This window comes from Patella vulgata, chromosome 8, assembly GCF_932274485.2.
Source record: "Patella vulgata chromosome 8, xgPatVulg1.2, whole genome shotgun sequence".
NCBI classification, from domain to species: domain Eukaryota; kingdom Metazoa; phylum Mollusca; class Gastropoda; family Patellidae; genus Patella; species Patella vulgata.
This window is the reverse complement of record NC_065886.2, coordinates 17,983,916-18,007,400: the sequence shown is the minus strand read 5'-3', so window position 1 is coordinate 18,007,400 and position 23,485 is coordinate 17,983,916. Positions and strand designations below refer to the sequence as shown.

The 23,485-nt window shown below is 34.2% G+C and overlaps 2 protein-coding genes and 1 long non-coding RNA gene across 5 annotated transcripts in view; 2 read left to right on the top strand and 1 right to left on the bottom strand.

Moving 5' to 3' along the window:
- The window catches only part of LOC126830834 (glycerol kinase), a 30,645-nt gene extending 18,427 nt beyond the window's left edge, over nucleotides 1-12,218 (top strand). The window contains exons 10-18 of one of the 2 annotated variants that reach the window (XM_050561266.1): nucleotides 430-472; nucleotides 779-859; nucleotides 1,426-1,504; nucleotides 1,888-1,984; nucleotides 2,564-2,648; nucleotides 5,796-5,916; nucleotides 6,769-6,912; nucleotides 7,360-7,437; nucleotides 8,254-12,218. In XM_050561266.1, the coding sequence (XP_050417223.1) occupies nucleotides 430-472; nucleotides 779-859; nucleotides 1,426-1,504; nucleotides 1,888-1,984; nucleotides 2,564-2,648; nucleotides 5,796-5,916; nucleotides 6,769-6,912; nucleotides 7,360-7,437; nucleotides 8,254-8,357 (832 nt within the window). In that variant the 3' untranslated portion in view covers nucleotides 8,358-12,218. Of the gene's footprint in view, nucleotides 1-429; nucleotides 473-778; nucleotides 860-1,425; nucleotides 1,505-1,887; nucleotides 1,985-2,563; nucleotides 2,649-5,795; nucleotides 5,917-6,768; nucleotides 6,913-7,359; nucleotides 7,438-8,248 lie in introns of both variants that reach the window. The other variant, XM_050561267.1, reaches the window with a different exon arrangement.
- Nucleotides 11,262-18,828, bottom strand: LOC126830837 (uncharacterized). 2 transcript variants are annotated; one of them, XR_007683996.2, is made up of 4 exons: nucleotides 18,722-18,828; nucleotides 17,217-17,348; nucleotides 15,500-15,569; nucleotides 11,262-14,268 (listed from the first exon to the last, which is right to left on the bottom strand). It is a non-coding gene; the product is annotated as an uncharacterized LOC126830837 (long non-coding RNA). The 2 variants fall into 2 exon arrangements; XR_008788997.1 differs by lacking the exon at nucleotides 18,722-18,828 and adding an exon at nucleotides 18,252-18,505.
- LOC126830833 (uncharacterized) lies at nucleotides 18,588-23,449 on the top strand. Its single transcript, XM_050561265.2, has 2 exons — nucleotides 18,588-18,661; nucleotides 20,214-23,449. The coding sequence occupies exon 2, from the start codon at nucleotides 20,387-20,389 to the stop codon at nucleotides 22,661-22,663; it is 2,277 nt and encodes a 758-aa protein (XP_050417222.1). The 5' UTR covers nucleotides 18,588-18,661; nucleotides 20,214-20,386; the 3' UTR covers nucleotides 22,664-23,449.
- The last annotated feature ends 36 nt before the right edge of the window (nucleotides 23,450-23,485 follow it).

Genomic DNA, 23,485 nt, shown 5'->3' with positions numbered 1-23,485 from the left:
ACAATTACGGATAAATTTATTTTCTGTATTTAAAGACCTTTAAACTAGTATTTGATATATGTATTTATCTGTAAAAAATGGCTGAAATATATAACTTGGAAGTTGGTGCCTTACATATCCTGTTGATCCAGAGTGAGAGAGAAATGGGATTTAATGTTCTCTAGACACAAACTAGGTCATTTTAGGACCAATATGATTAAATTATATTTCAATAATTAGCTTGCGTGTAGGGTCTTTACCAGTGGGAGTAAAACGAAGGACCCTACTCCTTATCGTGTACAGGCAAAAAACTGAAACCACGCCACTTGACTCAATTATAGACCTTATGATCTAAAGTGCACACGTTAGACCATTCTGCCACCCCGTATCTTGATACATAGCTTGTCACAAATGTTGTCTTGATTTTCTATTAAAATTAATTTGATATAGATATGGAACAGGGTGTTTTCTACTATACAACACAGGAACTAATGTAAGTAATAATTTTCATATTTAATTTAATATACAGTTACTTCTTTAGGTTAATATCGAAGTCCATTTATATTTTAAATAGTATTGAAAAAAAAAACCTAGATTTCTTTTAGTACTGTTTCACAATTAAATGACTACAAGAATGTCTATTGTCTTCAAAATTGTGAAATTTATGTAAAACCTGACAGAAAATACAAAATTGAATCTAGAGATCAGGGACGGACTCTGAAGTCTGGATGATTCATTATCAAAAACTTTGTTATAATAATTTGATATCAGTCTATTTATTTTATTTTTATTATTTCAGCTTGTTGAATCGAAAACTGGTGTATTAACAACTGTAGCTTATAAATTGGGCAAAAATAAACCAGTAATATATGCTTTGGAGGTAAATTATTACATTTTAACTTTGTCCTTTTTTTTAAAAATTTTTTTTATCTTAAACAATATTGCTATGGTCAGTCCAACCTTTCCTGTATATTTTCTACACACTGCAGCTTTTAAAACATTGTGTACAACCATCAGGTCATATGACAAGCAAATACTTCACAAGAGTTACCTCCCTTATGTCAAATTCAGTAACTGTAAAATATGGTCAGTTCTTGAACGATGATTTCAAAGTATGAAATGAAATGAGGGTGTAATGTTCTACTTTTCTTCACCAACTGACCTAATGAAGATGGTTGTACGTGTGCTATCAGAAAAATTTTGGCCAGACAGTGTCTCTATGGCCTACGCAAGCGTCTACACGGGACCTCGGTTTTCATCCTATCAAAACAAATAGAGACTGCCTTGTCATGCCCCCCCCCCGTCCTACACCACTGACATGGGGAATCCACGCTGCCAGATCCAGGGATGCTTTCTTAACCAACACCGGAATAAAACATTCCCCATCATTGATCCATCAAGGCTCCTGATTTCAAAGTAACTTATAATGACCTATCTGTTATATAGGGAGCAGTAGCTATAGCTGGAGCATGTGTTAAATGGTTACGAGATAATTTAGGTATTATACAAAGTGCCCCTGATGTAGGTAAGTTGAATTTTCAGTCAGAAGTTTTATGTTCCTAAAAACTCAAGACCATTAGTCTGGGTACCATATGTCAAGTCATTGATGAGATAGATGTGCAATTTTGGTTAGACTTTTCTTCCTAGGACCCCATGGGAACTGTTGTGTCATATCAGACAAATTGTCCATATTAGTTGTGAATATCATCATGAAATACTGCACCAAATAGAAAAGAAATAGCACCATTACATTTCTTGTAAAAAAAATGGTTATTATGAAGTTATATTTTAAAACAACATTTGCTGCATTTCTATTGATAGACGAGTTGTTAGAAAAAATTTGTCTTTGTGATCAGTCCTATTTCCTGGACTTCTTAGTAAATTTTATATTTGTTATTTGTTATCTAGAGAAATTGGCATCTGCTGTTGATAATACTGCTGGCTGTTATTTTGTACCAGCATTTTCTGGTCTTTTCTGTCCATATTGGCAAGATGATGCACGAGGGTAAGATTGATATTATGTTGAAATAGATATTTACTATAATTTCACAGGATTTAAATATCCATGAAACAGTTGATACGGTTATTATTAGATCACTAACCATTAGTACACTTACTGTACCATGATAAACTGGGGGGTTTTGTTGGGGGGGGGGGGGGGTAAATTGTCCCTGGGCCTGGTTCCAAAATCAACTTAAATTGTAGCCCCTGTGTATGTTGTTATGACTCAATACATTTGTCTCAAAATTCCAACTTTCATTTTTGTTGTTAATGATGCTCCTATTGAAATGAACTGTACATTTCCATAAATGCTTATCAATGCAGGTTTGAGTGGTATAGCTGCATAGGTTTAATAGAAGTATAAAGTAAAACTTTTATATCAACTGTTTTGTTTAGTCTATCAGCAAACCCCATTTCATTTCATACCAGTGTTCATAATCACTGTCAAGTTTAAGGTCATGGTTAAAAAGCTGATGTTTTATGTTTTTCTTTATACATTTTCATAACTTGAAAGTAGTTATTATGACCAAGTAAGCTAAGACATGAAATAATATCTGTTCAATATTTTGAAATTACTTCACAGAACAATTTGTGGTCTTACTCAATATACCAATAAACATCACTTGGCTAGAGCTGCACTAGAAGCTGTCTGCTTTCAAACAAGGGAGGTAATTATCAACTAATTTTCATTGTAATTATAATTGGAGGCAGACCACTCAATATTTTCCATTGACTTGAATGTTAATTCTTATCTCTCTACATGTATGAGACTGACCATGGATAATTTGTGATGTATAAATTTTAAGTAGCCCACTAGTAACTTTACTCTGCGATCCTTCCTTATGCAGCAAAGCCGGCAGAAAATGTCACTTGAAGACCAAAGAATAAACAAAAATCACCATGCAAAACAGAGGGGAAAGTAAGAGAGGGGAAAATGGCTATATATTTCAGGAACTAGATTCATGGGAACCAAGATAAGGAAAGTAGTTGGTGGTCTGCTTCCAGGATTGTAACATTATCTGTTTATATATTGTTCTTATCAAGGCTGGACACAAATACCCCATGATTACCCCAATTAAACCACACACTTTTCTTTTGGTTTATTGAAAGGGTTGTGAGCATTTCTTACTAATTATGGGGGTTATGGTGACTAAGTGGGTTAGAAGCTGGCTCACGAGCCCTGGGGGTCGAGTGTTTGATCCCATCATTGGCCGAGAAAGTTCATCCAGATTTTCTGGCATGGTTCCCCCTTGTCAGTGATGCAGGACGGAGAAACGGACAAGGATAGCTGTCTAGTCATTCAGATGGGACGAAAAACCGAGGTCGAGTGTACACATTGGCATGCATGCAAAAGATCCCTTGGCAGTTGGAATTCGATGTAAGAATAGGCCGTAGTGCCGCCGTCCAGACAAAATTTCCCTCATAGCGGAGCAGAACAGTAGGGCGTTAAACCCCATTTCATTTCATTTCATTTCTCACTAAGTGAAATCCTCAATCCACGTACATTCTTATTAATTAATCAAGGGTAAATAACTGAAGTAATCTACCTGGGTCTCTTGATTATTGTCATAGTGAATATTATATTGCTAATGTTTTAAGTCATATCAAGAGTAGAAAATTATTTATGCATGAAAAGATATATCTCAAAATCTTCAAAAACATTAAATATTTAAATAATTCTCTTTTTGAGTTGTGATACTTAAATATTTTTTTATACGGGTACATGTAAAGATAAAGAGATTTTAATCAATTGCTATTAAATTATTGATACAGTATTATTAAAAATTTTGATACGCTTGATTTTTATATGCCCACATTTTCATGTGGACGTATTATGCCGTCGCCCCTATCCGTCCGTCCGTCCGTCCACAATTTGTTTGTGGACACTCTACAGGTCACAATTCTTATCCGATTTTAACGAAAGTGAAATATAGGTGTATCTCCAAAAGATCTCGGCTGCTTTCGATATTGGCATGTATCGGATCGAAACATCATGGATTATGGCCCCCTGTTTGTACGAAAAATCACGTTTTTGGCGTGTGGACCCTGTAGAGGTCACAATTTTTATCCGATTTTGTTGAAACTTGAAATGTAAGTTTATAACTCAAAGATCTCGATTCCTTTCGATATTCGCGCATATCGGACCGTAACTTCCTGAATTATGGCCCCTGATTGTACGAAAAATCACGTTTTTAGCTTGTGGACCCTATAGAGGTCATAATCTTTATCCAATTTAAAAAAACGTATTATTATATCACCGTTACACCATAAGGACGACTGAGTTCGAATTTCAGGAAAATCGGCCTAAAATTGACAGACAAAATGGCTGCCGTTCGTTCTCAAATGGCATAAAAATATGGTATATCAAGGTTGTGGACCCTATAGAGGTCACAATTTTTATCCGATTTTGTTGAAACTTGAAATATAAGTTTATAACCCAAAGATCTCGGTTCCTTTCGATATTCGCGCATATCGGACCGTAACTTCCTGAATTATGGCCCCTGATTGTACGAAAAATCGCGTTTTTAGCTTGTGGACCCTATAGAGGTCAAAATTTTTATCCGATTTAAAAAAACATATTATTATATCACCGTTACACCTTAAGGACGACTGAGTTCGAATTTCGTGAAAATTGACAGACAAAATGGCCGCCGTTCATTCTCAAATAGAGTAAAAATATGGTATATCAAGGTTGTGGACCCTATAGAGATCACAATTTTTATCCGATTTTGTTGAAACTTGAAATGTAAGTTTATAACCCAAAGATCTCGGTTCCTTTTGATATTTGCGCATATCGGACCGTAACTTCCTGAATTATGGCCCCTGATAGTACGAAAAATCGTGTTTTTAGCTTGTGGACCCTATAGAGGTCATAATTTTTATCTGATTTAAAAAAACGTATATTTATATCACCGTTACACCATAAGGACGACTGAGTTTGAATTTCGTGAAAATCGGCCCAAAATTGACAGACAAAATGGCTGCCGTTCATTCTCAAATATCGTAAAAATATGGTATATCAAGGTTGTGGACCCTATAGAGGCCTTTTTGTCTGTCAATTTTGGGCCGATTTTCACGAAATTCGAACTCGGTCGTCCTTAGAGTGTAACGGTGATATAATAATATGTTTTTTTAAATCGGATAAAAATTATGACCTCTATAGGGTCCACAAGCTATAAACACGATTTTTCGTACAATCAGGGGCCATAATTCAGGAAGTTACGGTCCGATATGAGCGAATATCGAAAGGAACCGAGATCTTTGGGTTATAAACTTACATTTCAAGTTTCAACAAAATAGGATAAAAATTGTGACCTCTATAGGGTCCACAAGCTAAAAACGTGATTTTTCGTACAAACAGGGGCCATAATCCATGAAGTTTCGATCCGATACATGCCAATATCGAAAGCAGCCGAGATCTTTTGGAGATAAACCTATATTTCAAGTTTCGTCAAAATCGGATAAGAATTGTGACCTGTAGAGTGTCCACAAACAAATTGTGGACGGACGGACAGGGGCGACGGCATAATACGTCCACATGAAAATGTGGGCATATAAAAAGATATTATTTTTGTAGTACTATATATATATAAATTTATTAAGGATATTATTCTTGTAGTACAATAACTATATACATGTATTAAAGATATTATTATTGTATTACAATATAACTATTATAAATGTATTAAATATATTATTATTGTAGTACAATAACTATATAAATGTATTAAAGATATTATTACTGTAGTACAATAACTATATAAATGTATTAAAGATATTACTATTGTAGTACAATAACTATAAATGTATTAAAGGTATTAGATGCTATGAATAAAGATAGTGGTATACCATTAACATCACTTCAAGTGGATGGTGGTATGACTGGTAATAACCTATTGATGCAGCTACAAGCTGATTTACTTGGCATCAACGTAGGTAAGGACTATTTCTTGTCAGAAGTTATCATCCAATCTGCTTGAAATTTATATCATAGAATCTTCAAGGAATTATATAGATATTCTGTTAATTACATCTAGAGTTATGGGCCTTGTTCACTTTGCAAAATCATATTGAAAGATTAATTTAATTAGTTCTATCCCTTTTTACCAACCACCCAAGCCCATCCTATGAAGAAGAAAAAAATAAATAATCTGACCGTACCTATTTTATTTGACCAAGTAACATAAAACACAGATATTTTGGTGCCTAATACAGATTGAATTTTATAATCAATTTACCATTGATAGATTTTGGCATGATTTATGTCAAGTTGATATGAATCATGACTAGAATCATGACATGATACCATCATTATTACCATATTAACAACTTAACATTTCAAACATACATTATGCAAGAGCTAAATCTGCCTATTGTAGGTTTTTCTTTAGGTCTGAAATATAAACTATTAATTAGACATTTATTAACATGACAAGACCATAATCAACTCTCGATGCCATCGGATATCTCCGATATTAAATAGATTGGAACGATTCAGCCACATTTTGATTTAATTTACAAATGGTGAAACTAGGCTAAGCTTTGAACAAACAGTACAGGTGGTTGCAATTGATGCACACATCTTGTCAAACCTTCAAAAGCTAATATCTTCGCTCGCAATGGAGCAATTTGTATGAAATGTTCAATATATTCATTTTGCATTATCTATTTTTGAACTAAGATAGTATGAATGGCCAGCTCTTTATCTAAATCTTACATAATGTATCTTGGTTTTATAATGATACAAATAGTCAGAACTTATTTAACTATTTATGATATTGTTTATAGTCCGACCATCTATGACAGAGACTACAGCTCTAGGTGCTGCCATGGCTGCTGGATATGCTGAAGGAGTGAAAGTATGGGATCTTGATAACCTTGGATCAAATGAAATTGTTACAGATGTTTTTCAACCTTCCATCAGAGAGACAGGTAAGTCATATTAATTGTGTTTGGGATGGGTGGAGGCTATTCTAATGATACCCATAATAAAAACCTTCCTTATACCCTTGTGGATTTTCTCCCCACAAGTGAATTATTGAAATAAACTTGAACCATTTGTTAGTCCCAAAATTAGCTCCAATAAATTCTACTGGATTCTCCATGTACATGTACATGGGCCTTTACTGCGACAAATACTCAACCCAAGGCATATTATTCATTTTATTATTACGGTATATTTTTATTCTGTCATTTTGTGAAATGAAATGGAGTTTAACATCTTACTTTTCTGCACCGACTGTCTGGGCTATTATTTTGTGACTTATGTTATATCATATGCTATGTCATTTAATGCAAATACTAAATTGTTAATAAGAAATATTTGTGAAAAAAAATGTTTAAATGAAACTTCACAAATATAATATTTTACCCTTATAGAGAGAGATCAGAGATTTGGACGATGGAAAATGGCTGTAGAAAGATCATTGAATTGGGCACAGAAAGATGAAAGCAAAGGTGAGGATTTATTCAGTTTGAAAATAGTGATAAGTTATCGTGAACAATATGATAAAAATCAGGGGTTTTTTTTGTATTATTTCTGCTACATTTGACATCCCCTCAGAGCCCTCCTCTGAGATCCACACAATCAGCTTTTTCACAGGCAGATGGGTAAAGTGAAAAAAAATAATAGATATGATATTTTTGGGAAAAAAACTTTTTTGTCCTTTTAAACAAAGTGCCCGAAATAAAGTTTTCGTACATCGATCATTATTTAACATCAATATTTCAGAAATATAGTAGTCATATATGCATGCAACGACAACAGTCTAATAGATTGATTTGGGTTCAGATGGGCTATATATATACTGGACCACTTTCAAGTTGCTGTATTCGTGGGCTGAATTTGCAGGAAAATGTGTTTGGGCCGTCTAATTTTCATAAATTTCCTTGGAGAGATCGGTTAGATTACAATACAGTCAAATTTTTAAAGGATCATGAGTTAATATTAAATTTTGCAATTTAGGCAACTGACATTTTAGGAAGAAAATGTTTGCTTCTCTCATTTGTTCATCCTATAATCTGCATATTCAAAGCTATTTATTAATCTTTTTCAAAAACACCTTATGAAGCAATTGAAGCTGCTGTTGAGCTAGCCTTTGGATACTGCTAGCTGTCATGAACATAAGTCTCAAATACTGGCTATTTGGCCTTTAAAACCCCACTATCTGTGTTAGTTTGCAGGTCGTTATATTTATTCATTTTTATCCATACATGTGTATTTTCTATAGCATTTTTATTATGATTTTTTTTTCTACTTTTCTGAAAGATTAGTCAGCCTGGAAGATACTGGATTTTGGAAAACACTTGGAATTGGTTGGTTTGTCTGGACCAGCTTTGGACTTGTAATGCTTGCAAACTTTCTCCACAATAGATGACCCCAGTCTAACATCTAGAATTTTAATTAGTAATTTAAATAATAGGAATACAGACGCTGCAGCACCATGCCGTCCCGTTTAGTATGATGAGTGAGTAAAGATGTAGTTCTTCACCATTAGATCTACAATAGTGTAACGAGGCACTTCAGATGAAATACAGAATCCTAAATTCTGTTTAAATTGTTGGAATTTAATATAGTACCATCCACTGATAGAGATACATTTGTTACTTTTATTGGTAAAGATTGGCTATGATATTTAAAAGTAACTGTACATGTTATATAGATATCTATATATGTATCTCTATTTTCAAATTTTCCACATTTGATTGTTGGACAATTATTGGCAGCTTTGTTAGAATACTCTTTCAGATATAAAATCTGGAACCAACTATCGATGTTGCATCCTGTGTATGTAGCTTTGGTACTTTTAAGTACTTGTCAACACTTGTCATCAATCTAACTATAAGCATAGGATATTAATAGGTTGCTGACAACATTGTACTAGGTTATCCAGTCACAAAAAGAGTGGTGTACATAGAATACCATAGAGCATGTGCAGTACAATATTAACATTTTGTTGTCATAAAGTTCATAGCTAACTGAAAATAACCATGAGATTTAAACAATCCAAACATTCATAGGAAAAACATTGGAAGGTATCTACTTGTACTCTCACTTCAATATTTAACAGATCACTGTAATTACAATGCCTGTTAATTTATGCAAAACTAACATAAATACCTATATACTGTACATAGATAAGGTTTCCACAGATTTTGTAGGAATATATGTGATGAGTGTAAACGTGAAACTGGTTATATCCATTTTGAGTAAATGGTATTTATGAGACTGCCCTTAAATTTTGAGAGTGAATCTATTGGTCTCACATAGCACAGCATTATGGTTGGAACCTAACTTTGCTCAATTCTGATATATTGACGTAATTATCTCATTCTTTGAAGAAATGATGATACCCATTTTTGCATTTAAGCTCTTCACATGTATGTACATTTCTGACTAAACTTACAAAGACCTTTTTACAATTGATTTTACAAAATACTGGAGGCTATAGATCAAATTTTAGTATATATTTGTTTTCCATGCTTGAATTTATTTGTTTTATAATTCAAATTGTAAATTTTTCTGTTTTACCTAAAAGCTGTGTACATACCAAAGATTAAATAGCCAAACGAGGAGCAATACATGTCTGAAAAGCATGGTTGATTTTATTTGCTCAAAATTGTTGAAATATTTTTGCATAGATATGTAACATAGAGGTTAAAATTTCAAGGATTGTGAATTATTAACCAAAGTAAAACAAAACGAAAGATAACACCAGAACACCAGCTAGAATGTTTATTGTAAAGTTCTAGAATGTTGATGAACATTTCATGTATGTTTCTCAGTCTTCATTAGCCTGGATTGTGCAGAATATTAAGAAATACCATTTCATTTTTGTATGATTTGCAATTAAAGGACAATGTTTCTGTCCACCAATTTTACATTATGTAATTGACTTGAGAACTTTACTATGGTTGATTGTTCTGGAAGTGACAACAAAAAAAAGGAAATCAGTAATTGTTACCGATTGAACTGTAGATTGACGATTTTCACCTCAATGATAATTCTTCTTCTGAGAGAAGATCTTTATATAAAATCGTGAGAAAATATCAGTTTGTAAACCAACTTTTCATGAAAGAACGGATTGCCACGAGATTAAAAAAATAAGTAAAATAGAAAGAAAGGTGAGTGTATCACAGTTTTAATTAATTTGAGCTTTTTCTTTAAGGAATACTACTAAAAGCAATGTGACTTTTGTTCTTAATCTGCACAGGTAGTGAATTTTTTTATTTTTTTTTTGCACCACTGAACCTTCAAATTGTGGTTAATACACCCATAGCAAATGTTAAAAGTATTCTGGAATATGTTAACCAATTCTATCACGTATGTAAGATTGATGGGCACTAACATTGTCCTTTAAATTGACAGTTATCTTTATCTTAAGCCTTAAAAACAATACTCTGTAATTCATTCATTTTCTGTTTAATTTTAATAAATTTCATTATTTAAGTGTTTGAAGCATGTGTTTTCCATTCTCCTATCTTCATTTGGCAAACATTACTGTGTATACAGTAAATGTTTTGCCTTATATTTTCTGTTGATGAATATTCATTTGTTTGCTTTAAGTTTACTCACCAATGATCAGAGACTGTTTTTTTTTAAAGTATTATCTCTCATTCTTCAGAAAACATCAAGCTTATTGAACCTTGGCTTAAATATCCTTAATGCCATCAGTTCATGTAATTAAAGTGTGTGGTGAGCTCAAGGCTTCTGTTTTTTGTTCTTTTTATTTTTCATAACATTTAACAGTATTTTCCCACATTCAATTTATAAACATTTAACTGAGATTAGGTAAAGAGGAGTTATATTAGTAGATAGTAGAAGTGTCAATACCATCTACCAGGGGCGGAAAATTCATCTTTGCATCCACTGAAATATGTAATAGTCTAAATCTGAGGAGAAAAATGATCTATGAGTGGAGTGTGGAAAAGATGTATCAAGCCAGTTTCGTTGTCTGTCATGTCACATATTCTCCACCATGATCAGGGGACCATGGGAACCAATTGGTCCAAGGGTACAGAGCTGCCCAGTCCGTCCCTGCTGTCTATTACATTTTACTGAGATTAAGTAAAGAGAAGTTATATTAGTAGATATGGCTACACCTTGGTGCCATTTAATAATTTATATACCATACCATGTATTACATACAGCATTATATAGTATTTAGACAATCTTATATATTCTTTATTAATTATTTATAGTTTAATCAAGAATTGAAATAAACATAAACTTTGTAATTAGTAATGTTTTAAAAAATGTGTTATCTGCTTTAGGACAACTACCAGTATTGTATTTTGGATTCGCTTTGTAAAAATGACTGATAAGATAATGTACAAAAGCTGTAAATCATTAATCAAAGTAAAAGTGTTGTTTGCTACTCTTAAAGATGCATTATGTAAGTCAAACTAAATAAGGAAAAACACAGCTATGAACTTATCAGTAGACACCAGTGAATACTCAATTGGGATCACTGGTTTTTCGCGTTTGGTCTCAAAATGTTATACAAATCATTAATCGGGCATTTATTCACATGCCAAGCCCATATTCAACTCTCTAGACTATCAGATGGTTTTGATTTTCAATGGATTTAAACATGATTGCCAGTTAATAATTTAATTTAAAAATGGATAATCAAGACTTTCTTTATTATCATTACAATGGCAGCATTGACATTCAATACTACACTAACTCTGCTCAGGATGAACTTATTTGACTTAAATTTTCAACATATAATCCCGTTTCGTTATCTATTTTTTAACTATTATACCAAGAACTGCCAGCTCTTTATCTAAATATTACATAATGTATCTTTAAGTTTATGTTATGCATATAACATGTCTTAAAGTAAGGATTGTTACATACTGGCTTTTGTTTGTAATGATGCATACAAAAATTAGGATTAGGTAACTATACAGAAACTATACCACGTTGTTCCTTACTCAAAATGAAAATGGTACATACTGTCCATAATCTTATAGTTTGTAAAAGTCATACACAAATTTAAATATGTTTAAAAGCAGTAAATTCTTTAACATTATTTAGTAAATTCTAGATTTGATACTGAATTTATATTATACACAAGAACAAATTCTGATTGTATGATTGATACAAGCTGTGATTAATATTGCAATTAAAATGTATATTATTCATTATTTACACCATTCTATTACAAGATCAAAGAGATGTAACAGATCTGTGTAAAAGCATAATAAACCATTATTTTTTGGCATTAGAAAAACATTTTACTTTTTTTTAAAACATTCATAGATATATTTTGTTTTCCAAAAGGAGCCACAGTGGCTAAGTGGGTAAGATGCTGGCTCGCTAGCCTGGAGGTTGTGGGTTTGCTCTCGGTGTTGGTCGAGAAAGTTCTGTCGTGGTTTGCCCTTGTCATTGATGCAGGACGAAGGGCCTGATAAGGATAACTGTCTAATTGTTCAGGTGGGAGGAAAAAACCGAGATCCCTTTTACACATTGGTGTGCACGTACAACATCCCTTGGCAGTTGGAATTCGATATAAGAGTAGCACCGATGTTTGGGCAAAATTTCCCTCATATAATACTGTATGGCGTATGCACGTCTTCATTAGCCCAGTCAGAGCAAAACAGTAAGACGTGAAACCACATTTTGTATCATTTCATTTCTATGTTGTCCAAAATATCTTGAAATGATGGTCCGTAAACCCAAGTGGATATGATTTGTAGGTTGGTTATGTTGATACTACATGGACATATTTTTTGGGGGGGAAAATCAATGATTGTATGCATACTATTACAAAATCTCCAAAACAGTATTTTAAGATTAGAATGTCTTTTTTAAAAATATAATTGAAACAGTAAAACCCATCTCCATGGGGCTTTACAAAAATATTTAGATGTTGGGATTTTTTATTATATTTCAAAGTGACTGAAATTTGAGAACTTCAATGAATAGCTGAAGAAGATCACAAAACATGATTTCTGAAAAAAATTCTGCAAAATCCAGATTTGGTATTATTTCAGGGAAGAAATTCCATAAACTGCACTGTGAATATCTGAATATACTGTTGGTACTTACATGTTCCCTTTAAGCATAGTGAGAGAGAGAGAGAAATGGGGTTTAACGTCCACTTGACACAAACTAGGTCATTTCGGGACTAACATAATGGTTTAATTTTATTTCAATAATTCGCTTGCGCGTAGGGGTCTTTAGCAGTGGGAGGAAACTGGAGGACCCGGAGAAAACCCACGAGGTTGGACAGGCGACCCTACTCCTTGTCACGTCAGGGATTCGAAACCACACCAGTTGACTCAATGACAGGCTTTATGATACAGCAGGCATGTGCTAACCATTCAGCCATCCACCCCCCCCCCCCCTTAAGCATAGTTCAATAATATGTTAGACTCTTTAAATTTAGTTTGATCTGAAGGTGTGCATATGATATGTGTATAATGACTAAGAAAAATAAGGTTATTTATTAAAGAACAACTTTCTCTGATCCTGAATGACAATACTTACAATCTCATATTTATTGTAGCAAGAAATCTGTAATTAGGGTACTTAAGCAAAGTCATAACAAAATAGTTACTAAAATATATCACTGTTGTCTTAACCTTTTGGGCACATTCTATTTGACGTTACTATCAGCTGTGATAAAAAGTATCTATGTGAAATTGTCAAAACGTTTGTCTGTCAGTTTTAGCTGCATTTGAAGCCTTGCATTTACCTTTGCAAACTCCATTTGTTCATTCTACCATGTAGTTTCTTGGCAATGAAAATTTACAATCCAATACTACTAAATTATGCTTAGCTTACCCAAAATATATATAAAAGTTCAGCACTGTGAAATTATTTGCATTATTTTCGCGTTGGTTTGCTTTACAAATTTGATCGTAGTATTTATGAAATTTGACAAAAAGCAAACGAGTATCATTGTTTTGTAAAAAGGTACAATAGTTATTGTGCAATTTCAACGGGGGTGATTCTAATAGCCTCACATCACTATACCCAGTCCGTAAAACAGTTACTGTATATATATGCAAGATCTTGACTGTCGGGGAATAATATCTTTAAGAATTTCCTATGGTTCTTCTCTTGGTGATAATTTCCAGAATACAGTTCTCCAAATTGATGCTGACCAATAATCTTGTGTTAAAGACTAATACTTAAAAAGTGTGAGCTCTATTCCCTTATTTGTTGGCTTTAGAACACCATCAGAAGACGGCTTAAATCGTCGACGTTCTGTGCTGACCAGCTTTACAGTAAGTGGAACGTCATATTCATTGATTCTTCTCTTCCGTTTTAATTTACTAAAAGATAAGAAAACACGGAATAATTGGATATTATAGTGTAGGCAAAAGTATAAAAGCGTCTAGGGCAGCTTAAATAATAACAATATTAACAACCTGCATTTGTTGGCCTCTGATATAATATTTTAAAGGTTATCACGAGCTCACATGCGTAATCATGGCACCAGTAATTCAAAATCATGTCAACGCATCGTTGTGTGATGGGAGAAATATAGCTCTGAATATTGATACAATGGTAATAATAGCCACACATTGCGTCTTGATAGATATTCTTTATGTATTAAGTATTGGCATGTGGATAGGGTGTGGTTTTGTAGATATTCCTAATGTGTAAACAATTTTTATCAGGTCTGACACACATCGGTCAAACACGTGAGTCAAAGGCAGTGGTGTACAGATACAGATGGTGTAATTGCTAATTAAGTGTTCTGGAAATTAACTGGTTTGAAAATTACGTCGCCACAGAAATGATTTAGAGTCCCTTTTCTGCTGATGACTTCATTGCCCAAGTCTAACGAAAAACAAGGTCGACAACTTTCTCTCAGAGTACAGTCGGTGTAGAAAAGTAGGACGTTATAACCCCATTGCATTTCATTTCTTGCCATACTCTACCCCTGCACCACTGAGACCACACTGGAACATCCCAGGAGCCCCTGGTTAGTGAGAGAACGCCTTAGACACCGCCTTTTGTCAAGTGACTTAGTACTGGATACATGCACATGGGCCCTTGCATTGAAATCTGATGCACGGTTTTGTCGGTATCAGCGATTCCACTGAAGTCCAAGCGTCCATATAAAGTTTTCTTCCTGGATTCGACTTTTTCTTAGCGTTTTATTTTTGGATATTTTCAATTATGTTGTGAATTTTTTATTTATGTGATATAAACATGTATTTAGAATAACGTGGGTTTGATTATTAAAAGAACACAACGTGAAGTCAAGTGAAGTATGAATATCGAAGTGCACTCACTTATAAGTGAGGAGCCATCGTAATAAAATACCTTTATTTTGGCAACTACTAAACTGATTGTATTTATTATAACCCGACTTTCGAAGATAATATGTTCCTTTATTTAACCTTTTATATTCAAAATAATATGTACCATATGTCGAACCTTTGTAATGAAATGTATTTATTTTGGGCAACTACTCAACTGATTAGATCTATTATAACCAGACATCAACGATAATGTTCCTTTGGCATATTTTAGTTATATTAGATGAATATTTACCATATAACAATGATAATGATTATCATCATTGCTAAACACACGGAAATGAATCCAGCAGTTATCGTGTAATCTAAAATAAAGAATTAAATGTTACTCTGTAAGAGACATCTTTGCAGATTTAAGAAACACACATTATAAAAATGTTTCGAAAATAAGATAGCCACAGACGCAGTGGCGGATTACCCATGGCGTACCTACGCCAGGCCCCCCAATGTTTAGGGAACCCTTGCAATGGTGGATTCAGGTGTTGGGGATCTAATGGACCGGATCCCCCAGATAACAGTATAAAAACCTACATATTATGTTTCTACGAAACTTGAAAGTTTTTATGTTTGTTACATGATTGAAATGGAATGTTATTACATCCTGTTCACATATTCGCCACAAATCCCCATTAATACCCCGATTTTTCAAAATTTTATCGAAGGACAATCAACCAATACCAAACCTCCCATACCAAATAACCTGCGTTATGAAATGTTTATGGTCTAGATATGGTCGTTTTTTTTTTCAAAATTTTCTGAGAGGACGATCAACCAACAACCGACGTCCGCGTCAGCTAGACTACAAGTTTTTATTTCAATAACTACATAGACAGAAGGTTATGCGAAAGGTAAACTAGGATGTTGACCAAATTTGATCAGGATATGCCTTCCAGGATTCAATACATGGCCCAAGAGTTCACAGAGCATTCTCAGAATTTACTCAACTTTCAATCACTGTTTATGAGAAATTTCTTTGATCCAGAAACATAAAACTTTGCACATAGTTTCTTATTGGTGTATTTGATACCTTAAAACAACAAAAAAAAATATATAAGAGATATATTTTAGTTAAAATAAGGCGGACAATTTTGAGTAAATTCCTAACTTAAATCTGAGAATGCTTTGTGAAATTGGGACCTGATCTATGTCATATTCACAAGCTTGATAAACAATCTATCGCGTTAACAAGGTTTTCGGAAAAAGGGGGGTAACGCCAGAACGAAAGGTCGCGGAACTCAAGTATCCATAGTGGTCCTCCTCTCATGAGCCCAATGCTTCACACCAAATTCGAAAAAACGCCCGTTAGAAACTATAGCCTCATGGCATTCACAAGCCATGCTGTCATTCCAAGCTAGCTATGTCGACGCTCTGATACGGAAGAAACCCGCAGTGGTTATTGTTACACCATAAGCTTACGTTTTTGCTATAATAGTTAAAAAAAAAGATACTGCAAAATGAATATATTAAAATATCATTCAAATTACTTATTTTGAGCGAAGTTATCACCGTTTGAAGTTTTGGCAAGACGTGGCATAGATTTGTTATTTTTTTTTATCGTAATAACGGTACTTGTTATTCGAGACATAACCACTTAAATCTCCGCCACCCAATTGTCTAGAGAGTTGGTTATAGGCTTGCCATGTGAATAACTGTCTAAATAATAGTTGTATAGGTCTCGTGCATTTTATTAAGCCTTTATTTTAACATATTTTAAATATATCACTTAATAAAATGCAAATGAATTGCGGAATACGTTGTAAAGCAGACTGTGTTACATTTACAACGCATTGTACAGTTTTTTGTAACCCAGTCTGCCAATATTTATTCTTTATGGGATTAATGCCCTTTCGTAAAATGTCAAATCGACAAAAAGAACATAATTAAATCAATACTATTATCTTGTACCCAAATCAAAGATGCCGTATCTTTTAAGACCTTGCAAGTAATTTTACCTTTATCCACACTCCGATGTTTCCAATTCCATCTATTGGATGCAGTCGTTGTTACATTATCGTCCTCCGCCATTGTTAATATTCATTTAGTTTGGTTTAATTTTTCCATCAACCGACACTAAAAGTAATATTCTGAAAATTTAATACACAAAAAGAGAAACTTACACAAATTGCTCGTTGGATAAAGACCAGTACCTGGTTAAGCATAGTAAATAGATTGACCATCAAAATATTTTTAAAAGATGGCTTGTTATAACAGTCTTCAATGGATTTAAAATCAAATATTTAAGATTTAAAGAAAGTCCCCCCCCCCCCGACCAAATCCTACTCTTTTACGCACGATTTTGTAACGATAGTTGGTTATAACCATCTGCAGATTTAAGACAAATCATTATAATTTTGAAGATCAAACAGGTGTCTCCCCCCACCCCTTTTGTAAGCTGTGATTGATGCAATTGGTTACCTTCACGTTATGTTGATAAGCAGGAATGGACATAACCCCATTATAGCATGCAAACAAATGCAGTAAAATAATAATATTTTGACATAAATAAGAAGAAATGGATACTGGTTTGTTCAGATATCATCTGCTGCAAGTTTGACTGAACCCCATCTTTCCTGTGGGTAAACATGTCTGTAATAGGCTAAGGATCGGATTTAGATAAAGAGAGACCCCTGACTATTCCACATATAAGGCCCCTACTATAATGAATGTGTTTTAAAGATAGCTATCTTGTAATTACAAGATAATCAGATTTTTGTTATTTGATTGAACCTAATGGTCTGTCGTAGTTCATGTATTTCTCCGAACTTAATTAGAAATTACAATAATGTTTTAAAAAAAAATGAATATAAATCAATGTATATACATTCATATTACATTAATATGTGCTTTTAGACCAATTTTGGTCTATTTTAAGGGACCAAAGAATAGAGCCATACGCCTTTAAAGGGACAATAACACTCTTGCTGGCTTGACAGCTCCAGAAAATAAAAATAGCCTTATTCTAAGTACTAAATGTGTTAGTGTCTTACCTGTTGTGTAAATTATCGATTAAATCCTATTTTACTTGTCCAGAGGGTTCAAAAATATTTTTAAATCCAAGTCACATTTGAAAAGCTTTACGTCAGGCTTTTCAAATCATTTAGTTGAATTTTTCCAATTTTTTTAAATTAGGTGTGTTAAGATGAAATTTGTATCATCAATTAATTGGAATATTGTAAAATAGTGCAATTTGTTGACCAGAATAAAGATTGGGACATATTATTCAGTTACAACAAGAGTGGTATTGAGCCTTTAAACATAATTGAGCAAAGCCGGAAATGATGACGGGTGTTTAACACTACAGTGCATGTGAGAAAAGGTTTATGCGAGCGTCAAAAATATGATACACCTTGGTCGGAGGCCCCCAATATCTGGAGGTCCTAGGCTTTTTTGCAAGCATGTAAGTAAATCTGGCACGGATTAGGCTTTTGAAGTTGAATTATCAAATAATTAAACTCACCAATACAGATTAACCATACTACTAACATCCTTTCGATTAAGAAATGACGGCATAAATAGGCCAAAGAATATTTCAAACCAAACCAGCAAATAATATGAAGATAATTTATTCAATGTATTCAGAGATGAAAACACGTGAAATGTGTTTTATTGTTGAACAGAAGTGGGGTTACCCTATAAATATCAAAAGATTGCTTTTGTCCATTAAAGTGCATTGGGTTGGGTCCAAATTGTTATGTTAGTGACATAGGCTTCATTTAATATTCCCGATTAGTATATTGTTGTGACTCCCGTCCATCGTCCACAATTGCTTATTTTCTGTTATAATAAAAATCAAACAAAATTAGCTCTATAATACATGGAGGTAGAATACATTTATACGCCACGCTTAGTCTTTATAACAACAGTTTGTAGATATACACAGTTACTTGGTTTTTAAGCAAATGTATTATTTAAAGCGGCAGTATAACAGAAGGACATTAATTTAAAATTAAACTAGAACTCTGGGTGCTAATAAGGTCTTGACCTCCACGTTAGCAGATACAAATCAAACATATTTGGGAACCCAACAGAAGCATAAAGATGGCGGTCTAAAACCAGTAGATAATGTAAACATTACAATGAACATGGTTGAATCAGTATGTTTTGGAAGATCCACTCTATCTATCATTTTATTCTGGATTTGATTTTCCCTTATAAAGTAGCTAAATCGGTATTCTTTGGCATCTAGCAATATAAACCTATTTACATTTAATCGTTTCTGTTTTTACTGTAATTTCTAATCATTTATGTTCGGCAAAATAAGCAGAGTCCAACTTGGCAATCTTTGGTTATTTCAGTCTTCACCGGTAGTATTCTCATGTGGGGTGTGTTTTGCCTGATTCATCGAGTAGCTTCACTTCAAATGGCACTCGAAAGCATTCTGGCACGCGATTCGTCTGCCAATTTTAAAATATTCATTTTGTCTTTAATATTGGATATTAGAAGCCCATCTTTTCACGGTAAGATAATAACATCAATGTTGATTTAAACTGACCAATAAGTCGAGCTTGCAATGGCGAAGACTGTGAATGATATTGAGTTAAAATCTTTCCCTCTTTAAACTACAACAAAAATTATATGAATTATTAATTGTCTGTTCGTATAAATAAGACCACCATTTATTTTCCTGTTCACACAAACAGAAAGGATGATTCCTAAAATACTTCTCCTGTTTATTCTTTTAAGTGTCATTATGGGTGAGTAAAACGTTTTTCATTCTTTTATTAAAACCCTGACAGCATTATTCTCGGATATTGCAGATTTAACATTTATTGTTTATTTTTATACCCGGGAACATTGCACAGTATGCCATATTTTAAATTTGTACGGAAAGTAAATGAATAGTACGAAGGTGAATATATTTTCAGAGAATGTAGTATGGAGGAGAGGCATTTTTCAAATTACTGTAAATTTAGCAGTCGTTTAATATGTACATAACTTTTAAATTTCAGTTAACACTTTAGCGACAGAAACCAGATGTGCAGGCAGAGTTTGTCAGTTAGAGGTACCAGTTTGGAAATCGCAATGTGACTGTTACGTCAACGTAATAGGCTATGATATATGTTTTAGTAATCAAGCTAACTTCTCCCTAGAATCGTACATAACATGGAATGTTTCAATAACGATGACCCAATCTACGCTTCGCTATTTTCTGTTATATCTTTATGCAGGGATTCAATGTGACATTGCTGACGATATGACATATAGCTTCACTGACAGCTGTCCAGATGAACAAAGTGAAGAAGGAAAACTTTGTCAAGATCCCTCGAGTCTAATGCCACTCGTTTACCACGACTTTGGCCTATCAGTTAAGTTCTATAAAAATGCCTATTGTGTATTATGTTCGAATGAATTACTGCTCGATGCAATAACAAATGTTAATTTCAATTATAAATGTAAAAATAACACGGTACCGGATCCAGAAACTATGGAGAAACACCTGCTGGATGGGACATGCTCTCGTGAATATAAACTACCAGAGTCAGCACTCGAAGCTGGCTATTTTTGCGACATGTATCGAGATAGTATGATTTCTGTTCTTAGCAATGACTGTGACCAATGCATCAATCAAGTTCAGAGAAATGAAAGTGAATGGACCCTTCAGTGTACGTTGTGCAGAATCGCAGAAGCTTCGGTGGAGTTTTGCCCTGAAGGACAAGACACTGATGTTATACCTGGTTTAAGTTTAAAGACTTTGTTTAATCAACCGTCGAATCCAGTATTTGTAAAGGCGAATGGAAAATTGTTCAAAGGAAGTGATTTGTGTAAGGACGATGAAAATTTTGATAACATTTTTCAGAAATGTCGTCAGTTTTACTGTCCATTAGGCCAGTATCCCAAACTTGGAAAATGCCACCAGAATACAACTATATATATTCCGTCTACTTCCTTGCCGTTACCCGACGCTTCAAATACGGTATTTGTCGACTTCGCATACAAAATTATAGATTTAAAAAATGCGATCCCTGTGGCCAAAATAATCGACAAAGTCAAAAGCACCAAACAAAATGTAACGCTCATTAATGGACCATCTTTTAAAGATTCGGTGTATGATTTTAGGTTTCAGTTTGACATGACAGAATTTCCATTGTCTTTATTGGTTAATGCGTTAAGTAATATTGAATTCTATAAAGACACGGCTGCCTTGGAAATACAAGTCTTTAATTATAGAGAAATCGATACTTTAAAAAAGATATGTGGCGGCGATGATTATAAATGTTTAAACGAAACAACTTTTGTAAGTAAAAAAGAAGATCTTTTCGCCCAGATGAACGTTGGTAATCTGACTCAGTTTTTTCCTATTGAAAATACCTTTTTTAATCTCTTACTCTCTACAGGGATTAATATAACTAGTATTTGCATTTGTGATTCTGATATTTTAGATTATTCTACGAAAAATTGTTCTGCTTCTTGGTATTTATATGATTCGGATGAATACACAATTTTAGAAAAGGCGGAATTACACATCCTGGAAGCTGGTCTCAAATTTCCACAGTCCGAATACTATATCAGACAAAATGGATCAGCACTAGTTTGTTATGACCCATTTAAGAACGCACCTTTCTTCAACATGGACACAACGCAGTTGTATCTGTCATGGGTTCTGTCCAGTATATCCATTCTTTTTCTTATTCTCACTATTATTCTCAATTTTGTTTTTAAAGAGATCCAGAAACTACCGGCTAAACTCATTACTGGCTTGGCCACCTCGCTTGTCTTTGGTCAGTGTTTTTTAATCTTTCCGAAGATAGGTAAAAACATGTGTAGGTATATTGCTGCGCTGACGCATCTGAGCTGGCTCTCCGCTTTCATGTGGATGAGTGCACAAGCGGTTAATATGCTTATCACTTTCCACCCAGCTACTCTCCACAAAGCCACATCTTGGCATGCTAACCATGTTTTCCGATCGTACTGTATCATATGTTTGTCTATTCCCCTGCTTATTGTTGGCACTGGTTTTATATTAGATGTAGTTCCCGGCGATCACGGTCGACTTAACTATGGCACGGTCGAATGCGGCTGGATGTCCAGTATGTATGGGTCTATCGCAACCTTCTCCGTTCCCGTTGCCGTAACGTTATTAATCAATGTTATCTGCTTCAGTTTGACTTTGTATTATTTGCAGCGAGCTATCCACAGCTCACAGAAAGTCACCGGGAAAAAGTTAGACAGAAATATGTGTTTGATATACATTAAGTTATCTTCTGTCCTCGGATTTTCTTGGATCTTTGGATTTATTGCTACATATGCAAATGCACCAGCGTTGTGGTACGTTTACATTATTTTAAACGGTCTTCAAGGTTTCTTTGTCTTCTTATCATTTACTGTAAATGTTACCAGACGACAAATGACAAAGAAAGCCAGTATCATGAAATCCCAAACAACGACGACTACAAGCTAGACCCGGTGCATGATTTACATACAGGTTTTGCAGACTGAAGCCTAGGTCTCAAGATCTAGAGAGCCTCCGGATAAGGTGTATAATATTTTGAAACTGTCTTTTAAAAAGCCTTTGTTACACGCACTGTGCGTAGTTTTAAACATCCGTACTCATTTCCGGCTCTGCTCAGTTGTGTTTAAAACACACTTTCACCTTCCTCTAGTCGTGAGGGTGGAGGATTAAGAAGCGCCTCATAAGTGGGATAGCCTAGTACTGACTAGACCAGTGGTTCTCAACCTTTTTTTGCCAACGGCACACCTTGGATCACATGAAAAAATAGCGGCACACCTGGCTAAATATATATGCAAAATATTTGAATTTTGCAAAATAAAAACATGGCAAGTCATAGACTGCATACAACCGTAGACACATACTAGTCATAGGCACATAAAGTGACTCAAACTAAATCAAGAAAAACACAGCTATGAATTTATCAGTAGACACCAGTGTAATACTCAACTGGGGTTACGTGGTTTTACCCATTTTCTTAGTGTGCCGTTCAAAATTTCGCGGCAAACTTGTGTGCCACGGCACACTGGTTGAGAATCACTGGACTAGACGAACGTTAATAGACCTGCAGGGGTCCGTTTCACAAAACGTGAAAGTTGCTTACTCGTGTTCTATGGTGATTTTCCGAGTTCCCCGTTTTTAACTTATGTATAAAGGTCCATGCACGTAGATATTATTCCCGAAATTGTGTTGAGCGGATGTTACCCCCCCCCCCCCCTCTCTCTCTCTCTCTCTCTCCTGTCGTTTTATTAGAAAATCGGAGTCTATGATTTT